Raw genomic sequence first — 18583 nt, 5'->3', positions numbered from 1 at the left:
AGATATATGAATTGATGGATCACATATTCATTTTATTTTTAACTTTTTTGAAGTACCTCCATCCTGTTTTCCATAATGGCTACAGCATTTTATATTCCCATCAAGAGTGCACAGGGTTCCAGTGTCTGTGGCACCCTTACTGACACTTGTTATATCTTCTGTTTTTTTGACTGGAGCTATCCTCCTGAGTGTTCACTGGAAGGACTGATGCTAAAGCTGAAACTGCAATACTTTGGCCACCTCATGCGACGAGTTGACTCACTAGAAAAAAGACTCTGATGCTGGGAAGGATTGGGGGCGGGAGGAGAAGGGGACGACAGAGAATGAGATGGCTGGATGGCATCGCCGACTCTGTGGACATGAGTTTGAGTGAACTCCGGGAGTTGGTGATGGACAGGGAGGCCTGGCGTGCTGTGATTCATGGGGTCGCAAAGAGTCGGACACGACTGAGCGACTGAACTGAACTGAACCCTGATGGGCGTGAAGTGATTATCGCATATGTGCTTTTGATATGCATTTCCTTAATGATTAGCAGTGTTGAACATCTTTCCGTATGCTGTTGGCCATCTATGTATTTTCTTTGGAGAAAGGTCTATTCAAGTCCTTTGCTTATTTTTAATCAGTTTTTTTTTTTTTGCTGTTGGGTTGCAGAAGTTCCTTAAATACTCTGGATATTGACGCCTTCTCTCAGGTATAAAATTCTCAATTATTATCTCCCATTCCCTAAGCTGTCCTTTCACTCTGTTAATGGTTTCTTTTGACAAGCAGAAGATTTTAAGCTTGGTGCAGTCCCATTGGTCTTTTTTGCTTTTGTCACTTGTGATTTTAGTGTCATATCCAAGAAGTAATTGCCAAATTCAACTGAAGCTTTTCCCCCAGGTTTCTTCTTAGAATGTAACAATTAAAAGTATTATAGTTCAGATCTTAAATCTATTTTGAGTTAATTTTGAGGGTCCAACTTCATTATTTTGCATGTGAATATCCAGTTTTTCCAATGCCATTTGTTTAGAGACTATCTTTTTCCCATCATGTAGTACTGGCATTCCTAGGCATTTGATCATATATGCTGCAAGGATTTGTTTTGGGGCTACTGGTCTATATTATCTATTAATATCATTATGTCAATACTATACCATCTTAATTACTACTGCTTTCTAGCATGTTTTGAAATCAGGGAATGGAAGAGCTCAAATTCTGTTCTCATTAAAATTGCGTTGGTTACTCAGAGTCCCTTGAGATTCCATAGACATTTTAGGATTTTTTTTTTTTTTAATTTCTGCAAAACATGCCAATGGGATTTGATAGGCACAACAATGAATCTGTAGATCACTTTGGCAGTATGGACATTTTAACAATGTTAAATTTTCTAGCCCATAATTATAGGATGTCTCATTTATTTCTATTTTCTCTGAATTTTTGCAATGTTTTATAGTTTTCAATCTCCTTGGTTGAGTTTATTCCTAAATATTTTATCCTTTTTGATGCTACAGTAAATAAATAGGAGGCTCAGACAGTAAAGCATCTGCCTACAATGCGGGAGACCCAGGTTTGATTCCTGGCTCAGGAAGATCCCCTGGAGAAGGAAATGACAACCCACTCCAGTAGTCTTGCCTGGAAAATCCCATGGATGGAAGAGCCTGGTGGGCTACAGTCACGGGGTCTCCAAGAGTCGGATACGACTGAGCGACTTCACTTTCTTTCTTTCTTAGTTTCCTTTTCAGTTTGGTCACCTAGTTCCTTTTCAGAAAGACAATTAACTTTTTAAATTTTTATTTATTTATCTTTGTGCTGGATCTTTGTTGCTGCATAGACTTTCTCTAGTTGGGGCGAGTGGGGGCTACTCTTTGCTGCAGCATGCGGGATTTTCACAGCTGTTGCTTCTCTTGTGGAGCACTGGCTCTAAGGTGCACAGGCTTCAGTAGCTGTGGCTCCAGGTGCTAGAGTACAGGCTCAACAGTTGTGGCACACGGGCTGAGCTGCTCTGCAGCATGTAGGATCTTTCTGGATCAGGAATCTAACCCGTGTCTCCTACGTTGGCAGGTAGATTCTTTCCACTGAGCCACCAGGGAAGCCCAAAAGGCCACTAACATTTGACTGCTACTTTGTGCTGAGTTTGACTATAACTTTGTTAGTTCTAACAAGTTTTTTGTTTGTTTAAGGAATCTTAAGGGGAGTTTTCTACATAAAACATCATGTCATCTGAAAACAGAAGTTGTTTCACTTCTTCCTTTCCAATCTACCACCAGCCCAATTTTTCTGGCTAGAACTTCCAGTACTATGTTGAACAGCAGTGGTGCAAATGGGCATCCTTGTCTTGTTCTTTACCTTGGAGGAACAGCTTTCAGGTCTTTCCACATTGAGTATAATGCTCATTGTGGGCCTTTCATATATGGTTTTTAATATGTTGAGGAAGCATCCTTCTATTTCTAGTTTGCTGAGTATTTTTATCATGAAAGGGTGTTGAATTTTATTAAATGCTTTTGTAAGTTTCTTCTATATTGATTGAGATGTGGGTTTTGTTCTCCATTTTGTTAATGTGCTCTATTACAATGATTTATTTTTGTATGCTGAACCAGTCTTACAATTCCAGCTATGAATTCCACTTGGTCTGGTATATGATTATTCTAATAATGCACTGGTGAATTCAGTTTGCTAGAATTTTGTTCAGTTTTTGTATCATTATTCATCAGGGATACTGGTATGCAGTTTTCTAGTTTGTTTGTTTCATTTTGTCTTGTTTTGCGTCTTTATGTGGTTTTGGGGATCAGTAACACTATCCTCAAAGAATGAGTTTGGGAGTTTTCTTTCTTTAATTCTTTGTAAGAGTTTGAAAAGGCTTGGTGTTAATTCTTCTTTAAATGTTTGGTAGGATTCTCCACTGAAGCCAAGGGGTCCTAGGCTTTTCTTTGTTGGGAGGTTTTTCATTGCTGCTTCAATCTCCTCACTAGTTACAAGTCTGTTCAGATTTCTTATTTCTCCATGATTCAATCTTGGTTAGGTTATATGCTTATAGGAATTTATCTACTTCTTCTAGGTTATCTAATTTGTTGGCATAGCAGTCTCATAATCCTTTTAATTTCTGTGACATCTGTTATAATGTCTCTTCTTGCATTTCTAATTTTAGCTATCTGAATCTTTCCTCTTTTTTCTTAGTTTAGCTAGTTCAGTTCAGTCGCTCAGTCATGTCCGACTCTTTGCGACTCCATCAGTCACAGCACGCCAGGCCTCCCTGTCCATCACCAACTCCTGGAGTTCACTCAAACTCATGTCCATCAAGTCGGTGATGCCATCCAGCCATCTCATTCTCTGTCGTCCCCGTCTCCTGCCCCCAGTCACTCCCAGCATCAGAGTCTTTTTCAGTGAGTCAACTCGTCGCATGAGTTTAGCTAAGGGCTTGTCAATTTTGTTGATCTTTCAAAAACCAACTCTTAGTCTCGTGATTTTTTTTGGACTGTTTTTCTAGTCTCTATTTCATTTATCTCTTTTCTAATCTTTCTTTCCGTGTGCTGACTTCGGCTTTAGTTTGTTTTTCTAGTTTCTTCAGGTACAAGATTAGGTTGTTGATTTGAATTATTTCTTTTTTAATGTAAGCATTTACTGCTATAAACTTTCCTCTTCCTACTATTTCTGCTGCGTCTTGTAAATTTTGGTATACTGTATTTTTATTTTCGTCTTCAAATATTTTCTAAATTCCCTGTGACCTCTTCTTTGATTCATCGGTTGAGAATGTATTATTAAATTTCCACGTTTGTGGATTTTCCTGTTTTCTTCCTGTTACTGATTTCTAGTTTCATTACACTGTGATCAAAGAAGATATTTTATATGATTTTAATCTTAGATTCGTTAGGACTTGTTTTGTAGCCTAATCCATGCTCTATCTTAGAGAATGATCTGTGTGCCCTTGAGAAGAATGTGTATTCTGCTTTGTTGGGTGCAGCGTATCTGTTAGGTCCAACTGTATACAGTGTTGATTAAGCTCTTTGCTTACTTACTGATCTTCTGTCTGGCTGTTCTATCAATAACCAAAAGTAGGGTATCAAAGTCTACTACTATTAATATTATTGTGTTGCTGTCTATTTCTCCCTTCAGTGCTGTCAACTACTGAATCATATACATGGGAAAGAATTTAAAATAATTATACAGGGACTTCCCTGGCAGTCCAGGGGTTAACACTCTGCCTTTCCCATGCAGGGGGGCACAGGTTTGATCTCTGGTTGGGGAACTAAGATCCCATATGTCACGTGGCATGGCAAAAAAAAACACAAAACACCCAAAACCCAAACAAACAAAAAACAAACAGAAAAACCCTGGAGTCAAAATATTTTCCCTATAAAAATGACTGGCCATAGTAACAGAAAAAAAGATAGAAGGATATATACAAAATGATAGGTTTGGTGGTTTTTCTTAATTTCACTGTATTTTTTCTGTAATTTATAGATGCTTAATAGTGAACAGAAGTTCTCTTAACAAAAGTTTTTTTTAAGCTATGCAACATATTGTATTATAAACTAATTCTTGAGCTACTGACTTTTTCATTACTTTTTGTGTTGAGGTATGTTTTTCACACTTGTGTTGAGGTTTTATAAATTATAAGAGACTAAGATATAAGACAAATAAAACAATTTTTATTTAAATTTTTTGTTTAAGAATAAATTCATCTTAGATTAGCAGGATTTCAGTACTAAAAGCCTTGAATATCAGACTTGCCTGAACAATCCCAGCAAACGAGGAAATAACCAAGTCCTCTTATTTTTCATATTTTCTCCCCAATTTAAATATGATTCATTATAGAACAAAAGGCAATCAAAATGTAACTTACGTTTAGTTTTTCACATATTTTTGTATGAAAGCATCATTCAACTACCATTCCTACTACTGGTGGACCTAACATCAAATTAGTTAAGAAACAAATCTTAAAAACATGTTTTTGGAAAAACATTTTCACTATGTTTTCACTTAGGCATTATATTTATTTTATAGAAATGAATGCAACTGATCTCATTTTCTGGTTTAAAAATATGTCTAGTTGATTTTTATATGCATACCAATTCATTTATTCAGGTTAAACAACAGTTTTTAATTCTTGTTATAGTCATTGCTGGCAAAGTGGTTAAGCTAAATGTATGAGTAATCATGGCCAGATTTTTATTCATAAGCATACTATTTAATAAAATGAAATTTCAATAAATACACTGAAATGATAAACATTCCTCATTTGGAGATTTTACACTTAAGTCTGAGAGACAGTCATCTAATAACCGTAATCAATATTTAAATATAACTAAGAGTAGAAAAATTTTATAGACATAAATTTGTTTAGATTTCAAATCCTAAGACTACATAATATCTTTTACTTTTTATAAACTCTTAACAAGTGGGTATGTTTCACGGTAACAGAATTTGTTAAATACTAGAAATACTTAATGTATTAAACCTCCTGGAGGGCAAATATTAGTTAGCACTTACTGGACATAGTAGAGAAACCCTCAGGCTGGTTGTAGCTATTTCACTGTCTGGATCCGCAGTCAACTTCTCTTTAACTGACATTCATCAAAGAAAAAACAAACAAAAGAAGTTTATTAAAGATGTATCATTGATGCAACATAAGAAAAAGAATGAGGAACTTAAAAAAATGGTACTAAAGAATAAGTTGCTCAATTCCAATCAACTGAATGAAAAAAAAAATTTTTAGTTTATAATCTCTACAATAAGCAAAGGAAGGAAAATGACCGTATACTTATCTATAGACTGACTACATTTCCTGTAAGCTTCCTATTTCTCACCGACAAAACAAAAGTTGCACTGCACTAACATGAAGGGAATCTATATAAATAGGTTACCACTGTCAACAGATGGCAGACCCTTCTTTTATAACTCCAAGAAACTGGATAAATATTTGCTTTCTTTTAAACTATGACAATATTATTTTAAAAGAAACTAATAAAAACTATAAAACTAATATGCATAAATTTTTACAAAGCTCAGATAATAAAAATATTTATTGTAAACATATTAATTCTAATTTCATATTGTAAAAAGAAAAAAGTTCAACTGCTTTTTTAAAAACCATATAATTATTTGAGTTTTATATTTATTTACCCATAACCTGATTAATTACACTATCTTGGGCAAGTCAATCCTCCTCTCTGAGATTAATTTAACTTCTTGGAAAATAACAACCCACACTATATAATCTCTAAGTCTTCTCATGTGGAAAATTCTGAAAGAGATGGGAATACCAGACCACCTGACCTGCCTCTTGGGAAACCTGGATGCAGGTCAGGAAGCAACAGTTAGAACTGGACATGGAACAACGGACTGGTTCCAAATAGGAAAAGGAGTACATCAAGGCTGTATATTGTCACCCTGCTTATTTAACTTATATGCAGAGTTCCATTCCGTTCCGTTCAGTCGCTCAGTCATGTCTGACTCTTTGTGACCCCGTGGACTGTAGCCTACAGGCTTCTCCGTCCATGGGATTCACCAGGCAAGAATACTGGAGTGGGTTACCATTTCCTTCTCCAGGGGATCTTCCCGACCCAGGGATTGAACCCGGGTCTCCCGCATTGGAGGCAGACGCTTTAACCTCTGAGCCACCAGGGCTGGAAGAAGCACAAGCTGGAATTAAGATTGCAGATGACCCCACCCTTATGGCAGAAAGTGAAGAGGAATGAAAAAGCCTCTTGATGAATGTGAAAGAGGCAAGTGAAGAAGTTGGCTTAAAGCTCAACATTCAGAAAACTAAGATCATGGCATCTGGTCCCATCACTTCATGGGAAATAGATGGGGAAACAGTGGCCACCTTTATTTTTTGGGGCTCCAAAATCACTGCAGATGGTGACTGCAGCCATGAAATTAAAAGATGCTTACTCCTTGGAAGGAAAGTTATGACCAACCTAGACAGCTTATTAAAAAGCAGAGACATTACTTTGCCAACAAAAGGTTCATCTAGTCAAGGCTATGGTTTTTCCAGTGGTCATGTATGGATGTGAGAGTTGGACTGTGAAGAAAGCTGATCGCCGAAGAATTGATGCTTTTGAACTGTGGTGTTGGAGAGGACTCTTGAGAGTGCCTTGGACTGCAAGGAGATCCAACCAGTCCATCCTAAAGGAGATCAGTCCTGGGTGTTCATTGGAAGGACTGATGCTGAGGCTGAAACTCCAATACTTTGGCCACCTCATGCAAGGAGCTGACTCACTGGAAAAGACCCTGATGTTGGGAGGGATTAAGGGAAGGAGGAGAAGGGGACAACAGAGGATGGGATGGCTGAATGGCACCACCAACTCGATGGACATGAGTTTTGGTAGACTCCGGGAGTTGGTGATGGACAGGGAGGCCTGGCATGTTGCGATTCATAGGGTCGCAAAGAGTCAGACACGACTGAGAGACTGAACTAAACTGAACTGAAGTCTTCTCAGTTCAAAATTTCCTGTGGTCCTTAAGAGAGGCAACACTGGTAATTTTAAAGCTATTCTGTTACTCTTGGTCAGTCTAATACAACAAGGATCTTTATACTTCTCATCTGCAAACCAGCGACATTCAGGTTACTTCTGAAAACCCTAGAACTTCAATTAAACTTCAACACAGAAGTGAGACAGGATATACCTAAATGTAATGTTCAGATAATTTTAGAAACTGTTTCACAGTAACTTTAAAGTCTATATGTGTAAGGGGGCCCAAGCAGAGTAGTTGTGGACATAGTTAATCACAGAATTTCAGACCTGAGGCACAACTGATTGTGACCAGACAGCTGACTGATAGACAGGTAGAAGCACAAATGTGCACAGATACACAGAGAGAAGAAAAGGGAAAAGTGCTTGGGTAAAGAAGAATAATTTCAGAACAGATGTCTATTGAACTAATAGCCATTTATAAGAATTAAGAATCCTGCCTTTATTAAACTTGATAAGCATATAGTTTAGATTTTTTTTTGAAGGTCCAAATCTTAGATACTCCATACAACTGTCTCCATAAACTAGTGGATCTCAACTAAGATGAACATCAGAACTACCTACAGAGCTTTCTAATATCTAATTGCACACTGAATCAAAATGGAGAAGAGGGATACAAATGAGTAGTTTTTTATAAAAAGTTCCAGGTATGATTCTGATGACATACTAAAAGGTCATTTTATGGCCTGGAAATTCCGAAAAGTTAAAGTCTTCTTAACTTGTAGGCTATCACATCTAAAAAGGCATACAACCCATGGATTTTGTCTGGAAAATAGTTATCACATCACTTATGCTAATTAATTATATAAGTAAATTATGAAAAACATGCTTTTGCCATTATAGACCCAATCTTAATCCTTTCTTAAGATACATTTAATGAACAGTATCTGCTTAAAGGTGACAACTGCCATATGATAAATGTGATTACTAACCATTTTACAACCACCCCTCTTAATACCCACACAGCAATACAAACAGCAATGGGTACAGTAACTGACTTTAGGTTTTGTCTACACGAAGTTCAGTGTTAATACTCTGAAAAGAAATGAAAAAGGAGAGGCAACATGAGGCAGTGGTTCAGAGCAAAGAATCTAGAGCCAGCCTAGGTTATAATTCAACCTTAGTCACTTTTCTATGCCTCAGTTTCATCATCTTGTAAATGAGAATAATACTAATAGCTCATAGCATTGTCTTAAGAATTAAATGAGTTAATACCAACAAATGCTTTAAAATAGCTTAACATTATTCTCAATAAATATTAGCTATTGTGTGGAATGAGGAGGGAAGTGGGAAGGAGGTTCAGGAGGGAGGGAAAAAATATTAGCTATTGCAACAAAATATGATTTGTATGTTCATTTTCTTTCAGAGGTGAAAGATTTTTCTGAAATTATTTTAGAATCAGTTTGTCACTTTCTTTTAAGAAAAGCTTTGCTTTTTCATCTTTGCCATTATAGATTCAATCAGTCCTTTCATGTAAAGATACTTTTTGAGGATCTTGATTGAATTGAACTTACAGATCAAACTGGAGAGAACTGACATCTCTCCAGTAACAATACTGAGTGTTCTGATCCATTAACATGATGTATCTCTCCATTATTCAGGTCTTATTTTAGTTACTCTTACCAGCGTTTTATAGTTCTCAGCATACAAATCTTGCACATATTTTGCGTAATATATCCCTAAGTACTTCATTTTCTGATGTTAGAATTTTTATAAACTGACCATATAAATTCACACATTAGCTCAAGCAGCTTTTTTTTTTTTTTTGCAGATTCTTTGGGATTTTTTTCCCTACACAATGATGTCACCTTCAAATAAAGACGGTAATTATTATTTATTTCTAACCTGTTTCTTTTTTCTTGCATTATTGTGCTGGCTAGGATCTCAAGGGCAATGCTGAACAGACGTATTAAGAAAGATATTCTTGCCTTATTTTCAATCTTAGGGGTGAAGTTTTTACCATTTAATATGATATTAGCTAGAGGTTTCTTATAAAATAGCCTTTCATATATTAAACAACCCCCTTGTCTCTACTTTGCTGAATTTTATCATGAATGGATATTGAAAGTGACCAAAAGCTTTTACTGAATCTATGGAGATGATCATAAGATTTTTTTTCTTTTTTTTAGTTTGCTGAGAAGGTGAATTATAATGACAGATTTTTTAAAAATATTTAATGACCCTAATATGCCTATATAAACTATTTGATCACTATGCATTATCTTTTTATACTATAGTCAAAACAATTCTGAAAAAGAAAAAGTTGGAGGACTACCTGATTTTAAGAATTACTATCAAGCTTTAGTTAGTAAGACTGTGTTATTGGTATAAAGATATACAAATACGTCAATGGAAGATAACGAGGGAGTCCAGAAATAAATTTATATACCTATCATCAATTGGTTTTTGATAAAGGTGCCAAGGTAATTAAATGGAGGAAAAATTAGTATTTTTGACAAATGCTATGGAACAACTGGGTATCTATAAGGGGAGAAAATGAACCTATATATAAAAATTAATTTCTGATAAATTGTAGGGACTTCCCTGGTGATCCAGTGGTTAAGAATCCACCTGCTGACGCAGGGGGCCTAGGTTTGATCCCTGGTCTGGGAAGAGCCCACATGCCCATGAAGTAATTAAGCCTGTGTGCCATGAGTCTGTGCTCTACCACAAGAGAAGCCACTGCAATGAGAAGCCCATGCACTGCAACTAGAGAGTAGCCCCTGCTTGCTGCAACTACAAAAAGCCTGCAAGCAGCAACAAAGACCGAGCATAGCCAAAAATAATGTAAAATAAATTGCAGACCTAAACTGAAAACTAAAACAATAAAACTTCTAGAAGTAAAATGTTTGTGATCTTGGATTTGGCAAAGATTTCATAGTATACAAAAACCATAAACTATAAAAGAAATGGGAAAAATTTGAAGAGACATGGATCGCAAATAGGCACATGAAAAGATGTTTAACGTCACTGGTCATTAGAAAAGTGCAAATTAAAACCACAAATGACATATCACCTACACAGTAATCAGAATAGCAAAATCAAAGCAGCCTGCTAGTGAGAATGGGGAAAAACTCAGAATCTCAAATCTTATTGTAAAGAATCCAAAAATGGAATATGCACTTCATAAGAAACTGCCGATCTCTTTTCCATACATTTATCATGTGACCCAGCAATCCTAGTCCTGAGTACTTATCCAACAGAAATGAAAATGTATGTTCACAAAACTGAGATATTCATATGAAGAATGTAAATGTTTCCAGCAACTTTATTCATAACGAAAAACTGGGAACAATCTAAATGTCCATCAACTGACAAATGGATAAAGAAATTACAGTACCAATAAATGGAACATTACTCAGTGATAAAGAGCTCAAACTACAAAATGAACCTAAAAGGATTATACTACGTGAAAGAAATCAGAAATGAAAGGCAGGGGGTGGGATGAATTGGGATTAACATATAAACACTATTGATATTATATATAAAACAGAGAACTAATGAGAATCAATTGCATAGCTCAGGGAACTCTATTCAATGCTCTGTGATGATCTAAATAGGAAGGAAATTTAAAAAAGGGGGGATGTAGGTATATGTATAGTTGTTTTACTTCGTTGTACACTAGAAACTAATTCAATACTGTAAAGCAATTATACTTCAATAAAATGTGTGTGTGTTAGTCACTCAGTCATGTCCGACTCTTTGCGACCCCATGGACTATAGCCCACCAGGCTCCTCTGCCCCTGGGATTCTCCAAGAAAGAATACTGGAGTGGGTTGCCATTCCCTTTTCCAGGGGATCTTCCGGACCCAGGGATCGAACCCAGGTCTCTCGCACGGCAGGCAGATTCTTTACCATCTGAGCAACCAGGGAAGCCATCAATAAAAACTAATTTTATAAAAAGGCTACATGTTGTGGGATTTCAAATATCTGAAATTCTGGAAAAAGAATTTTCAGAGACAGAAATCATATTAATGGTTATGGGAACTAGGGAAGAAGAAATGAGAGGAACTGTGAAGGTCCACAGAGGAACTTTCTGGAGTGAAGAATGTTACATGTTTTCATTGTAACATGTGATTGCATATACCTGTCAAACTCAGCATGTACACTTAAAAGGGTGAATTTTTACTGCTTGTAAACTTCGATAAACACAACCAAAATATTGAAGAAGAAAGGTAGGGGATGGGAATCACTGTGTTAAATTTCAGAAGAAAGTATGAAGGAAAGACTAAGTATTCATCCTCTGTGGGCATGGGAGTGAAAAATAAAAACAAGACGTGATACTTATCCTGCTGCATCAACCAACATGTGATATGTCTTCCAGGAGTTCAAGTTTTCTTGTGTCACTGTGAGCTGCAGCAGTAACAGTATTTTCCTTCATGACCCATAATAAAGTTACAGTTAGCCACATTTAAAATTAATCTTTGAAAATCCCCGCTGTCCTGTGCTATGAGAGTTGGCCACTCGTCACATGTGGTTACATTTAAATTTAACCACATTTAAAATTCAGTTCCTCAGTTGCACCACCTCATTTCAAGTGCTCAACAGACAGATGGTGCTGATGGCGACACGGGACAGTACACGGGACAGGACAGTGCTGATACAGGGCATTTCCATCACCACAGATTGTTCTATTAGTGCTGTTCTAGATTTTTTTAAAAAAATGTCTATCCTTTTTAGAATGTTAAGGCTGGAAACAACTGAACATATTAAGTTCAACACATACATTTTATAAACAAGAAAACAAGAGGCACAGAGGTGTGATCTTTTACTCAAGATCTCTTCTCATCAATTTACTTAACAGAAGTCTTAGGGTCTAATATGTGCCAGACCCTGAGCTAAGCATTAGGAATTCAAAGAAAGATAAGATTAAATTCCTGCCTAAAGGAATTCATAGTCTAGATGGGAGCAAAGATACTTAGTTGAGAGCATCTCTAATGCATTGTAATGAAAACTCGCTGAAACTCAATGCATCAACTCTGGGAATTCTGAGATGCCTCCGGGAAAAAGTGAAACAAGCAGGATAACTAGAATTAGACAAAGGAGGTTAACAGGGAAGTTTGAGTCACAGAGAACAATACTGACACAGTACTGAGGAAAAGAAAAGAATTCATTATTTCTGGAATATAAAGAATGAGAGAGGAGTGAACACACAAGACATCAGAAAGTAATAAACAGATGCCACACCACGGAAAGCTATATGTTTAAGTCATCCTAACAAAGTTAGTGTTTTGGTTTTTTTAAAATTTTTATTTATTTTTGGCTGTGCTGAGTCTTTGCTGCTGCACCGGCTTTTCTTTAGTTGTGGTATATGGGCTTCTCATCATGATGGCTTCCCTTGTTGAGGAGCACAGGCTCTAGGTATGCAAGCTTTAGTAGTTGTGGCGTCCAGGCTTAGTTGCCCCATGGCATGTGGGATCCTCCCATATGGGATCAGGCATTGAACCCATGTCTCCTGCATTGGTGGATTCTTTACCACTGAGCCAGGAGGGAAGCCCTCAAAGTTAGTTTTTATTCCATTGGTGTTAGCAAGCCATGGATTGCAAAAGAAAATAGGTAAGGTTAGGTCATATTAATCATTTAGAAGAGAGAGGAAAAGGAAGGGCCAAAAAGGGAGAGGAATATAAAATTCAAGAATAGGTTTTTGAAATAAACTTAGGATATGAGCTTAAATGAGGTCAGTGATGGTAGGGAGAGAAAATTTGACAAGAGTTGAGAAATATTTAGGGTTTATGTCTGATAGAATTTGTGAGTTTTCACTCCTTGAATCAGAGGAAACAGTGGTATGTTTCAGTGAAGACAGCTACATGTATCTACATTTGAAATTCATGGGAATGTCTGGAATGAAAATATTTATTTGAGAGTTGGTGCTAACTTAAACCACAAAGGATAATGTGATAATCTCTAGTGACAGTATGTAGAGAAGTGGACCAAGGACAAAAACCCAGGGAAAACAAACATTTAGGATGCTTCCCTTAAGAGAATCCACTGAAGGCACGTGACTGAGAAGAGAGAATTTCAAGGGGAAAGTTGTTAGCACGAAAAATACCTAAGTTATAAGTTGAAAAAACAAACTTTAAATTCTGCAATCAGATTGTCACTTGTGATATCTGCAAGAGTAGTTTCAGTGGAATGATGGGAGTTAAAAGTTCACAATGGTTTGCAGTGCGGAGGTAGAAAGGGGAGTATAGACTACTCTTTGAGGAAACTAGGATGAGAATAGGAGGAACACAGGTTCCAAGAGAGTACCTTGCTTCTGTATTATTTAAAGGATGAAAAAGACCTGACAGTGAAGGTTGACAGAGTTTGTGGAGAGGAAGGAACTGAAAATACAGCACAGAGAGCAGACAAGTGAGCAGACAGGCCTCATAATACTGTTTCTGAGCAACTCCATCTGAATGCTTCATAGATATCTAAAATACCAAAATTCCAAGGATGGACTCTGATCTTGCTCCTGCAACCTGATCTTTTCAACACCGTTTTCCATTTGAGTAACTGGCACTACCATGTAAGCTGGTGCCTAGTAAGAAACCCAGAACTCCTTCTTCATTTCACTCCCCACACATAATTACCATTCTCCCCTTCAACATCTCTCAAAACATCAACTTCTATTTTCATCATTATTACTCCAGTTCAAGACAACATCTCTGTATAACTGGGTTTCTAACTGGCTCACTTACATCAGTCTCGCTCCCCTTCAATTCAGTCTTCTAAGTGATCTTTTCATTGCCCATATCAGGTCATACTGCTTTGCTTAAAAATCCTTTAAGGGTTTTCTGTCATTTATCTTTGTATCACCTATAAGAACTCACTCCATGGCCCTCTCTCTGGCCACTTTCCTCCTTTGTTCTCTCCACTCCAACTCCACTAGCCTTGTCTCTTGATATATTCTCCTCCTATCTTGGGGTTTAATTCTTCCTCATCCTTATAATCTTGCCTTAAACATCACAGCACCAGAGGACTATGTTCTCCTGCTGTTACCTCCAGAGTTCCCTGTCTTTCTTCTTTAAGACACATGTCACAACTGTAATTCATTAGTGATTTGTGCAATCATTTAATTTTGTCTTTCCCATTAGACTGCAAACTTCTCAAGGACGCAGAAACAGCCTATGTTTTGCTTAATACCATGTTCTCCTGTGCCTGGAACACAGTAGACTCTTAAATAATTTCTTGAATGAGATGAATGAATCAATAGATTAATTTTGGGCAGGAAAAGGGACATTTCCTCCTGAGATTGAAGAGAATAAATAAGGATGAGTATGAATGAAGTTATGGGGACATTAAGGAAGAAATGGACAATTTTGAGAAGTCATATATTATAGCACCAATTTTCTTACACGGACTGTGTTCAAAGAGGGGGAATATTGTTTAAGTATGGCCAAAGTTTAAAATGTCTGCTCAGGAGAAAAAGAAGCGGAGACAGGAGCCTGACCAAGAATTAGTAAAGGACTCTTTTGTGATAGCTATGAGGGGAAAACTCTACATGAAGGTGGATACAACAATACAAAAATCTACTAAATCAAATTAACCAGAGAGTGGATTTCTCTGTGAAAAGCCTAAATACTATTGACTTTATTTCAGGAATAATGTCTGATTTATTTTTGCCAGTAGAATTTATTGATATGAATGCCTTAAACATATTTGGAGGTAATTAGATACTTCAAAATATCTGAGAAATCTACCAACATTTTCTTCTGTCAAGTTGTTTCACACAATCTTTTAATTACATAATTAATTTGCCGGGAAAGTTACTTCTTTAGAGATAGCATAAAGGCAAACAATCTGTTCTTCAGTCAATCACAAGTGTTTTATTGGTAGGATCAATGAGTGTTTTGTTGGTTCCCCATGCCAATTAAGATAAGATGCAAAGTGTGACAAAAATTCTACCCAATCTCCAACTATTCTCCACTTCCAGGATGCATCAGAGATGAAATAAACAGCTTTTGAGTTAAGTAGCTTTTCTTGCTTAACAGTGCCTAACAGTGGTTTGTGCAGGTAAAGAAATAACTCTAGGCTCACCTTTCCACTCCCCCTCCAGATGGTGCTACAGCTGCAAGTGGAGAAGAGTTTACAGCTTGAACAAAGACAGCCTGCCTTATTATTACTGTTGTGCCACTTAATAGCTTCATCAGCTTTTAGCTTTATTTCCTGGTCTGACCTTTTCCACACAGGCTCCCGTAATTTAATAATACTTTCCAACTAAATGAGAGTCTAATACTATGTGGCAAAATACCAAGATTCTCAAGAGAATGACCAGTAATGGAGTGTGAAAAAAGAAAAATTCTTCATGTTCCTTCAAAGCAGGTGTCAGTCCCTTCTCTACTTTTAGAGTCCCTCACTATCTCCTTGGCCTTGGCAAATGGTGCTTCCACTCCCTTGGACATCAACCAGACCTCCAGCTCTCCATTGTCTATCAAGGAATGCCTACAGAGGCATGAGCCACCAGTGTGCTCCTCTTGACTCAGAATATTTGCATTTTTAAAAGAGCCTCTTTAAAGTAGAAAAATCCTTCAATGAACTCTTAAGGGTATACTGATACCCACAGAGGTAGTGGGATCTTTTACTCTGGTATGAAAACAGGTTAGAACAAAAATAAAAGCTATGCCATAAAGGCAAGCAAAAGGGAAGGTGGCCTTACTGCTTTAGTTTTTTTTTTCTATCAGAATGTTCCTAACTACAAATCTGATAGGGGCTCCATTAATCAACTCACATCAAAAATGTCCTTAACGGGTAGCCATCTAACCTTTATCTGTAAAAGTTTTGTTTTCCAAGTGCCCATCTCCAGATACTCGCAAATTCATTTATGAAGACTCTACCTCTTATAAAGAAGAGAATAAAGGAAGAACTTAGTTTACTTCTTTGGAAAGGCCATCAACCTCTGGGCTTAACCCTCACTGAGGCCAGAATAGTTGCACCTTTCCACCTCTCAAGTTCAACAGAACAAAAGGAACGATCCTTTCCACCTAAGAATGCAGATTTTGGAGGAGTGTTAGATTATCACGTGGTATAAACTTCTTGTTACAGATGAGGAACAAGCAATTTAGAGGATGTAGACTGACTTTCCAAGGCCACATAGTTGACTAAAAGCAGAACTTATTTCATTATTTTATCTACCACCCCACTGACTTTCTTTTTACTTTGTTAATGCAGGGATGCTGTCATCACATATCCTTGGACATTTTTCCTGGATAAACCTTAAATACACAATAATTGTTGTCAAATATATGCCAAGATTTTCTTTCCATCTTCTAGAATTCCTTAACATTTTTATGAAGCTTTGGTAAAATATTCTGTGTTCATATACTAATGTTACAAAGTTAATTTTAAGATCAATAAAATATAAATTATACAATATAGGTCATGACAAAGATATTAAAACTTTTTTTTGGCCACGCCATGCAGTATGTGGGATCTTAGTTCCTCAACCAGGGATAGAACCTATGCCCCCTGTAGTGGAGGCATGGAATCTTAACCACTGGACTGCCAAGGAATTCCCTAAAACTACTATTAAGTCTTGAATTACTCTAGCTCACAAAACACAGTTTTCAGTGTTTTAATCCACTCTGACCAGCTCTAGTAAAAAAAAAAACCCTAAAATTTCTTGAGTTGAGAAAACACTATTCTAACTTTTACCAAAACAGTTCAGCTGCATAAATAAAAGAAGATTATCATACGTACTTAAAGCTCTAGAATGATCCGGGTTCCTTATTCCCTTTGCTCGTAACCTCTGAAGAAGAACTGTTGAGGACAACTGTTTTACAAGATACACTGCCATGGAATAGTTCTGGAAAAAAAAAAAAAAGATGTAGAAAACAAACAACATATGTAAGTAAATAGGTACACCTACTTTAATCCCAAAATGATAGAGAAAGAAAATTAACACCTGTTAAAATACCTACTGTGTGCCAAACACTATCTTAGGTGTTTCCATGAATGGTTAATTCACTTAATCTTAACCAAAAAGCTGCTGAGGGAAGTGAAGTGTAGAGAAGTAAAAGAATTTGCCCTAATTTCACAACTTTAAGAGATAAAGCCAGATATGTTATGCTTCTGTACTACCTGACTACCTATGCTTGAAGCTAACCATTTTAGGCACTTTTGTAAAAGAACATTGTTAAAAATAAATATAAACCAAGGCCAATAAGATGCCAATGTCATCATAAATCATATTTAGTAAGTAACAGTAGCTATTCAAAAAATTACAAATTAGATTGGCAATTTATATTTAATCTCTCTCTATGCTTTAACTAGTTATCGAAAAGACCCTACCTGGGCTATTACCACAATAAGCAGAGGAAACACTAAATATTCAAAGAGAAGCTGCTGCTTTGGCAAGTGAACAGATGAATATCCAGGACTAGCAGAGGGATTACCCAGAGATGGAAGTAGGAAAAAAGGAACAAAGAAAAAGTTGATCAACAAGGCAAAGAAAAGGGTACATGACTGGATATGAGGAATGAAAGAGGGCTGAAGCTTATGACGGGTAAGAGAGGTAAATGAGGAGGCCCACTTTCCACTTGATATTGGAATCAAGAAGAAGATCAAGAGACTGGGAAAGAAGCAAAAGGAAAAATAATTATTGTCATCTTCTATTTATTAGCTATACAGAGCTTTGTATGCACTCTTAATGTATACTATCCACTTCATTTAAACCACAAAGAAGGCCTGTAAGAGACATGTAGGGCAAGTACTTTTCTAAGTAAAGGACTGATGCAACAGAAGCACACAAAATATTTTTTAATTTAAATTTAAAAAGGTATGTAATCTGCTCATGATCATGCACCTACTTGGTGACAAAGGTGGCACTAGAAATTAAGAGGAAAGAGTAGGGATATCAAGACAAAGGATTAATGGCCAAGGCCAGAGTGGTTCTCTATAGCTTTTAACTTCACACACCATTTGATTTGAACCTCCTAACCTAGTCCAATGTACATTCCAATTTTCATTTACGTCCACTCTCTGGAAAACACATTCCCCTTTTTTGGCAAGAGGAGAATATATCCTATAATACCCTCTGGAAGGTCACATTTTCATTAACAGTTCAGAAACTTATTGGTGCTCACATGTTATACATTTTCCGAAGGGGGGGCAGCTACCAAAGAAGCTAATGTGAGAAGGATAAATTAGGAGTC

General features: G+C 36.7%; 1 protein-coding gene across 3 annotated transcripts in view; it reads right to left on the bottom strand.

Annotated features, from left to right (window-relative positions):
• Window positions 1-18583, bottom strand: part of PIAS1 (protein inhibitor of activated STAT 1) — a 129228-nt gene that overhangs the window by 19203 nt on the left and 91442 nt on the right. For all 3 annotated transcript variants that reach the window (XM_055436516.2, XM_088839934.1, XM_088839935.1), the window contains exons 7-8: window positions 17130-17235; window positions 5467-5540 (exon numbers count right to left, since the gene is read on the bottom strand). In XM_055436516.2, coding sequence (XP_055292491.1) covers window positions 5467-5540; window positions 17130-17235 — 180 coding nt within the window. The remainder of the gene's footprint in view (window positions 1-5466; window positions 5541-17129; window positions 17236-18583) is intronic.

This window comes from Moschus berezovskii, chromosome 9, assembly GCF_049115385.1.
Source record: "Moschus berezovskii isolate FMDL1 chromosome 9, NW_MosBer_1.0, whole genome shotgun sequence".
Taxonomy (NCBI): Eukaryota; Metazoa; Chordata; class Mammalia; order Artiodactyla; family Moschidae; genus Moschus; species Moschus berezovskii.
Note: the sequence above shows the minus strand (reverse complement) of the source record. Positions and strands in the feature narration are given on the sequence as shown.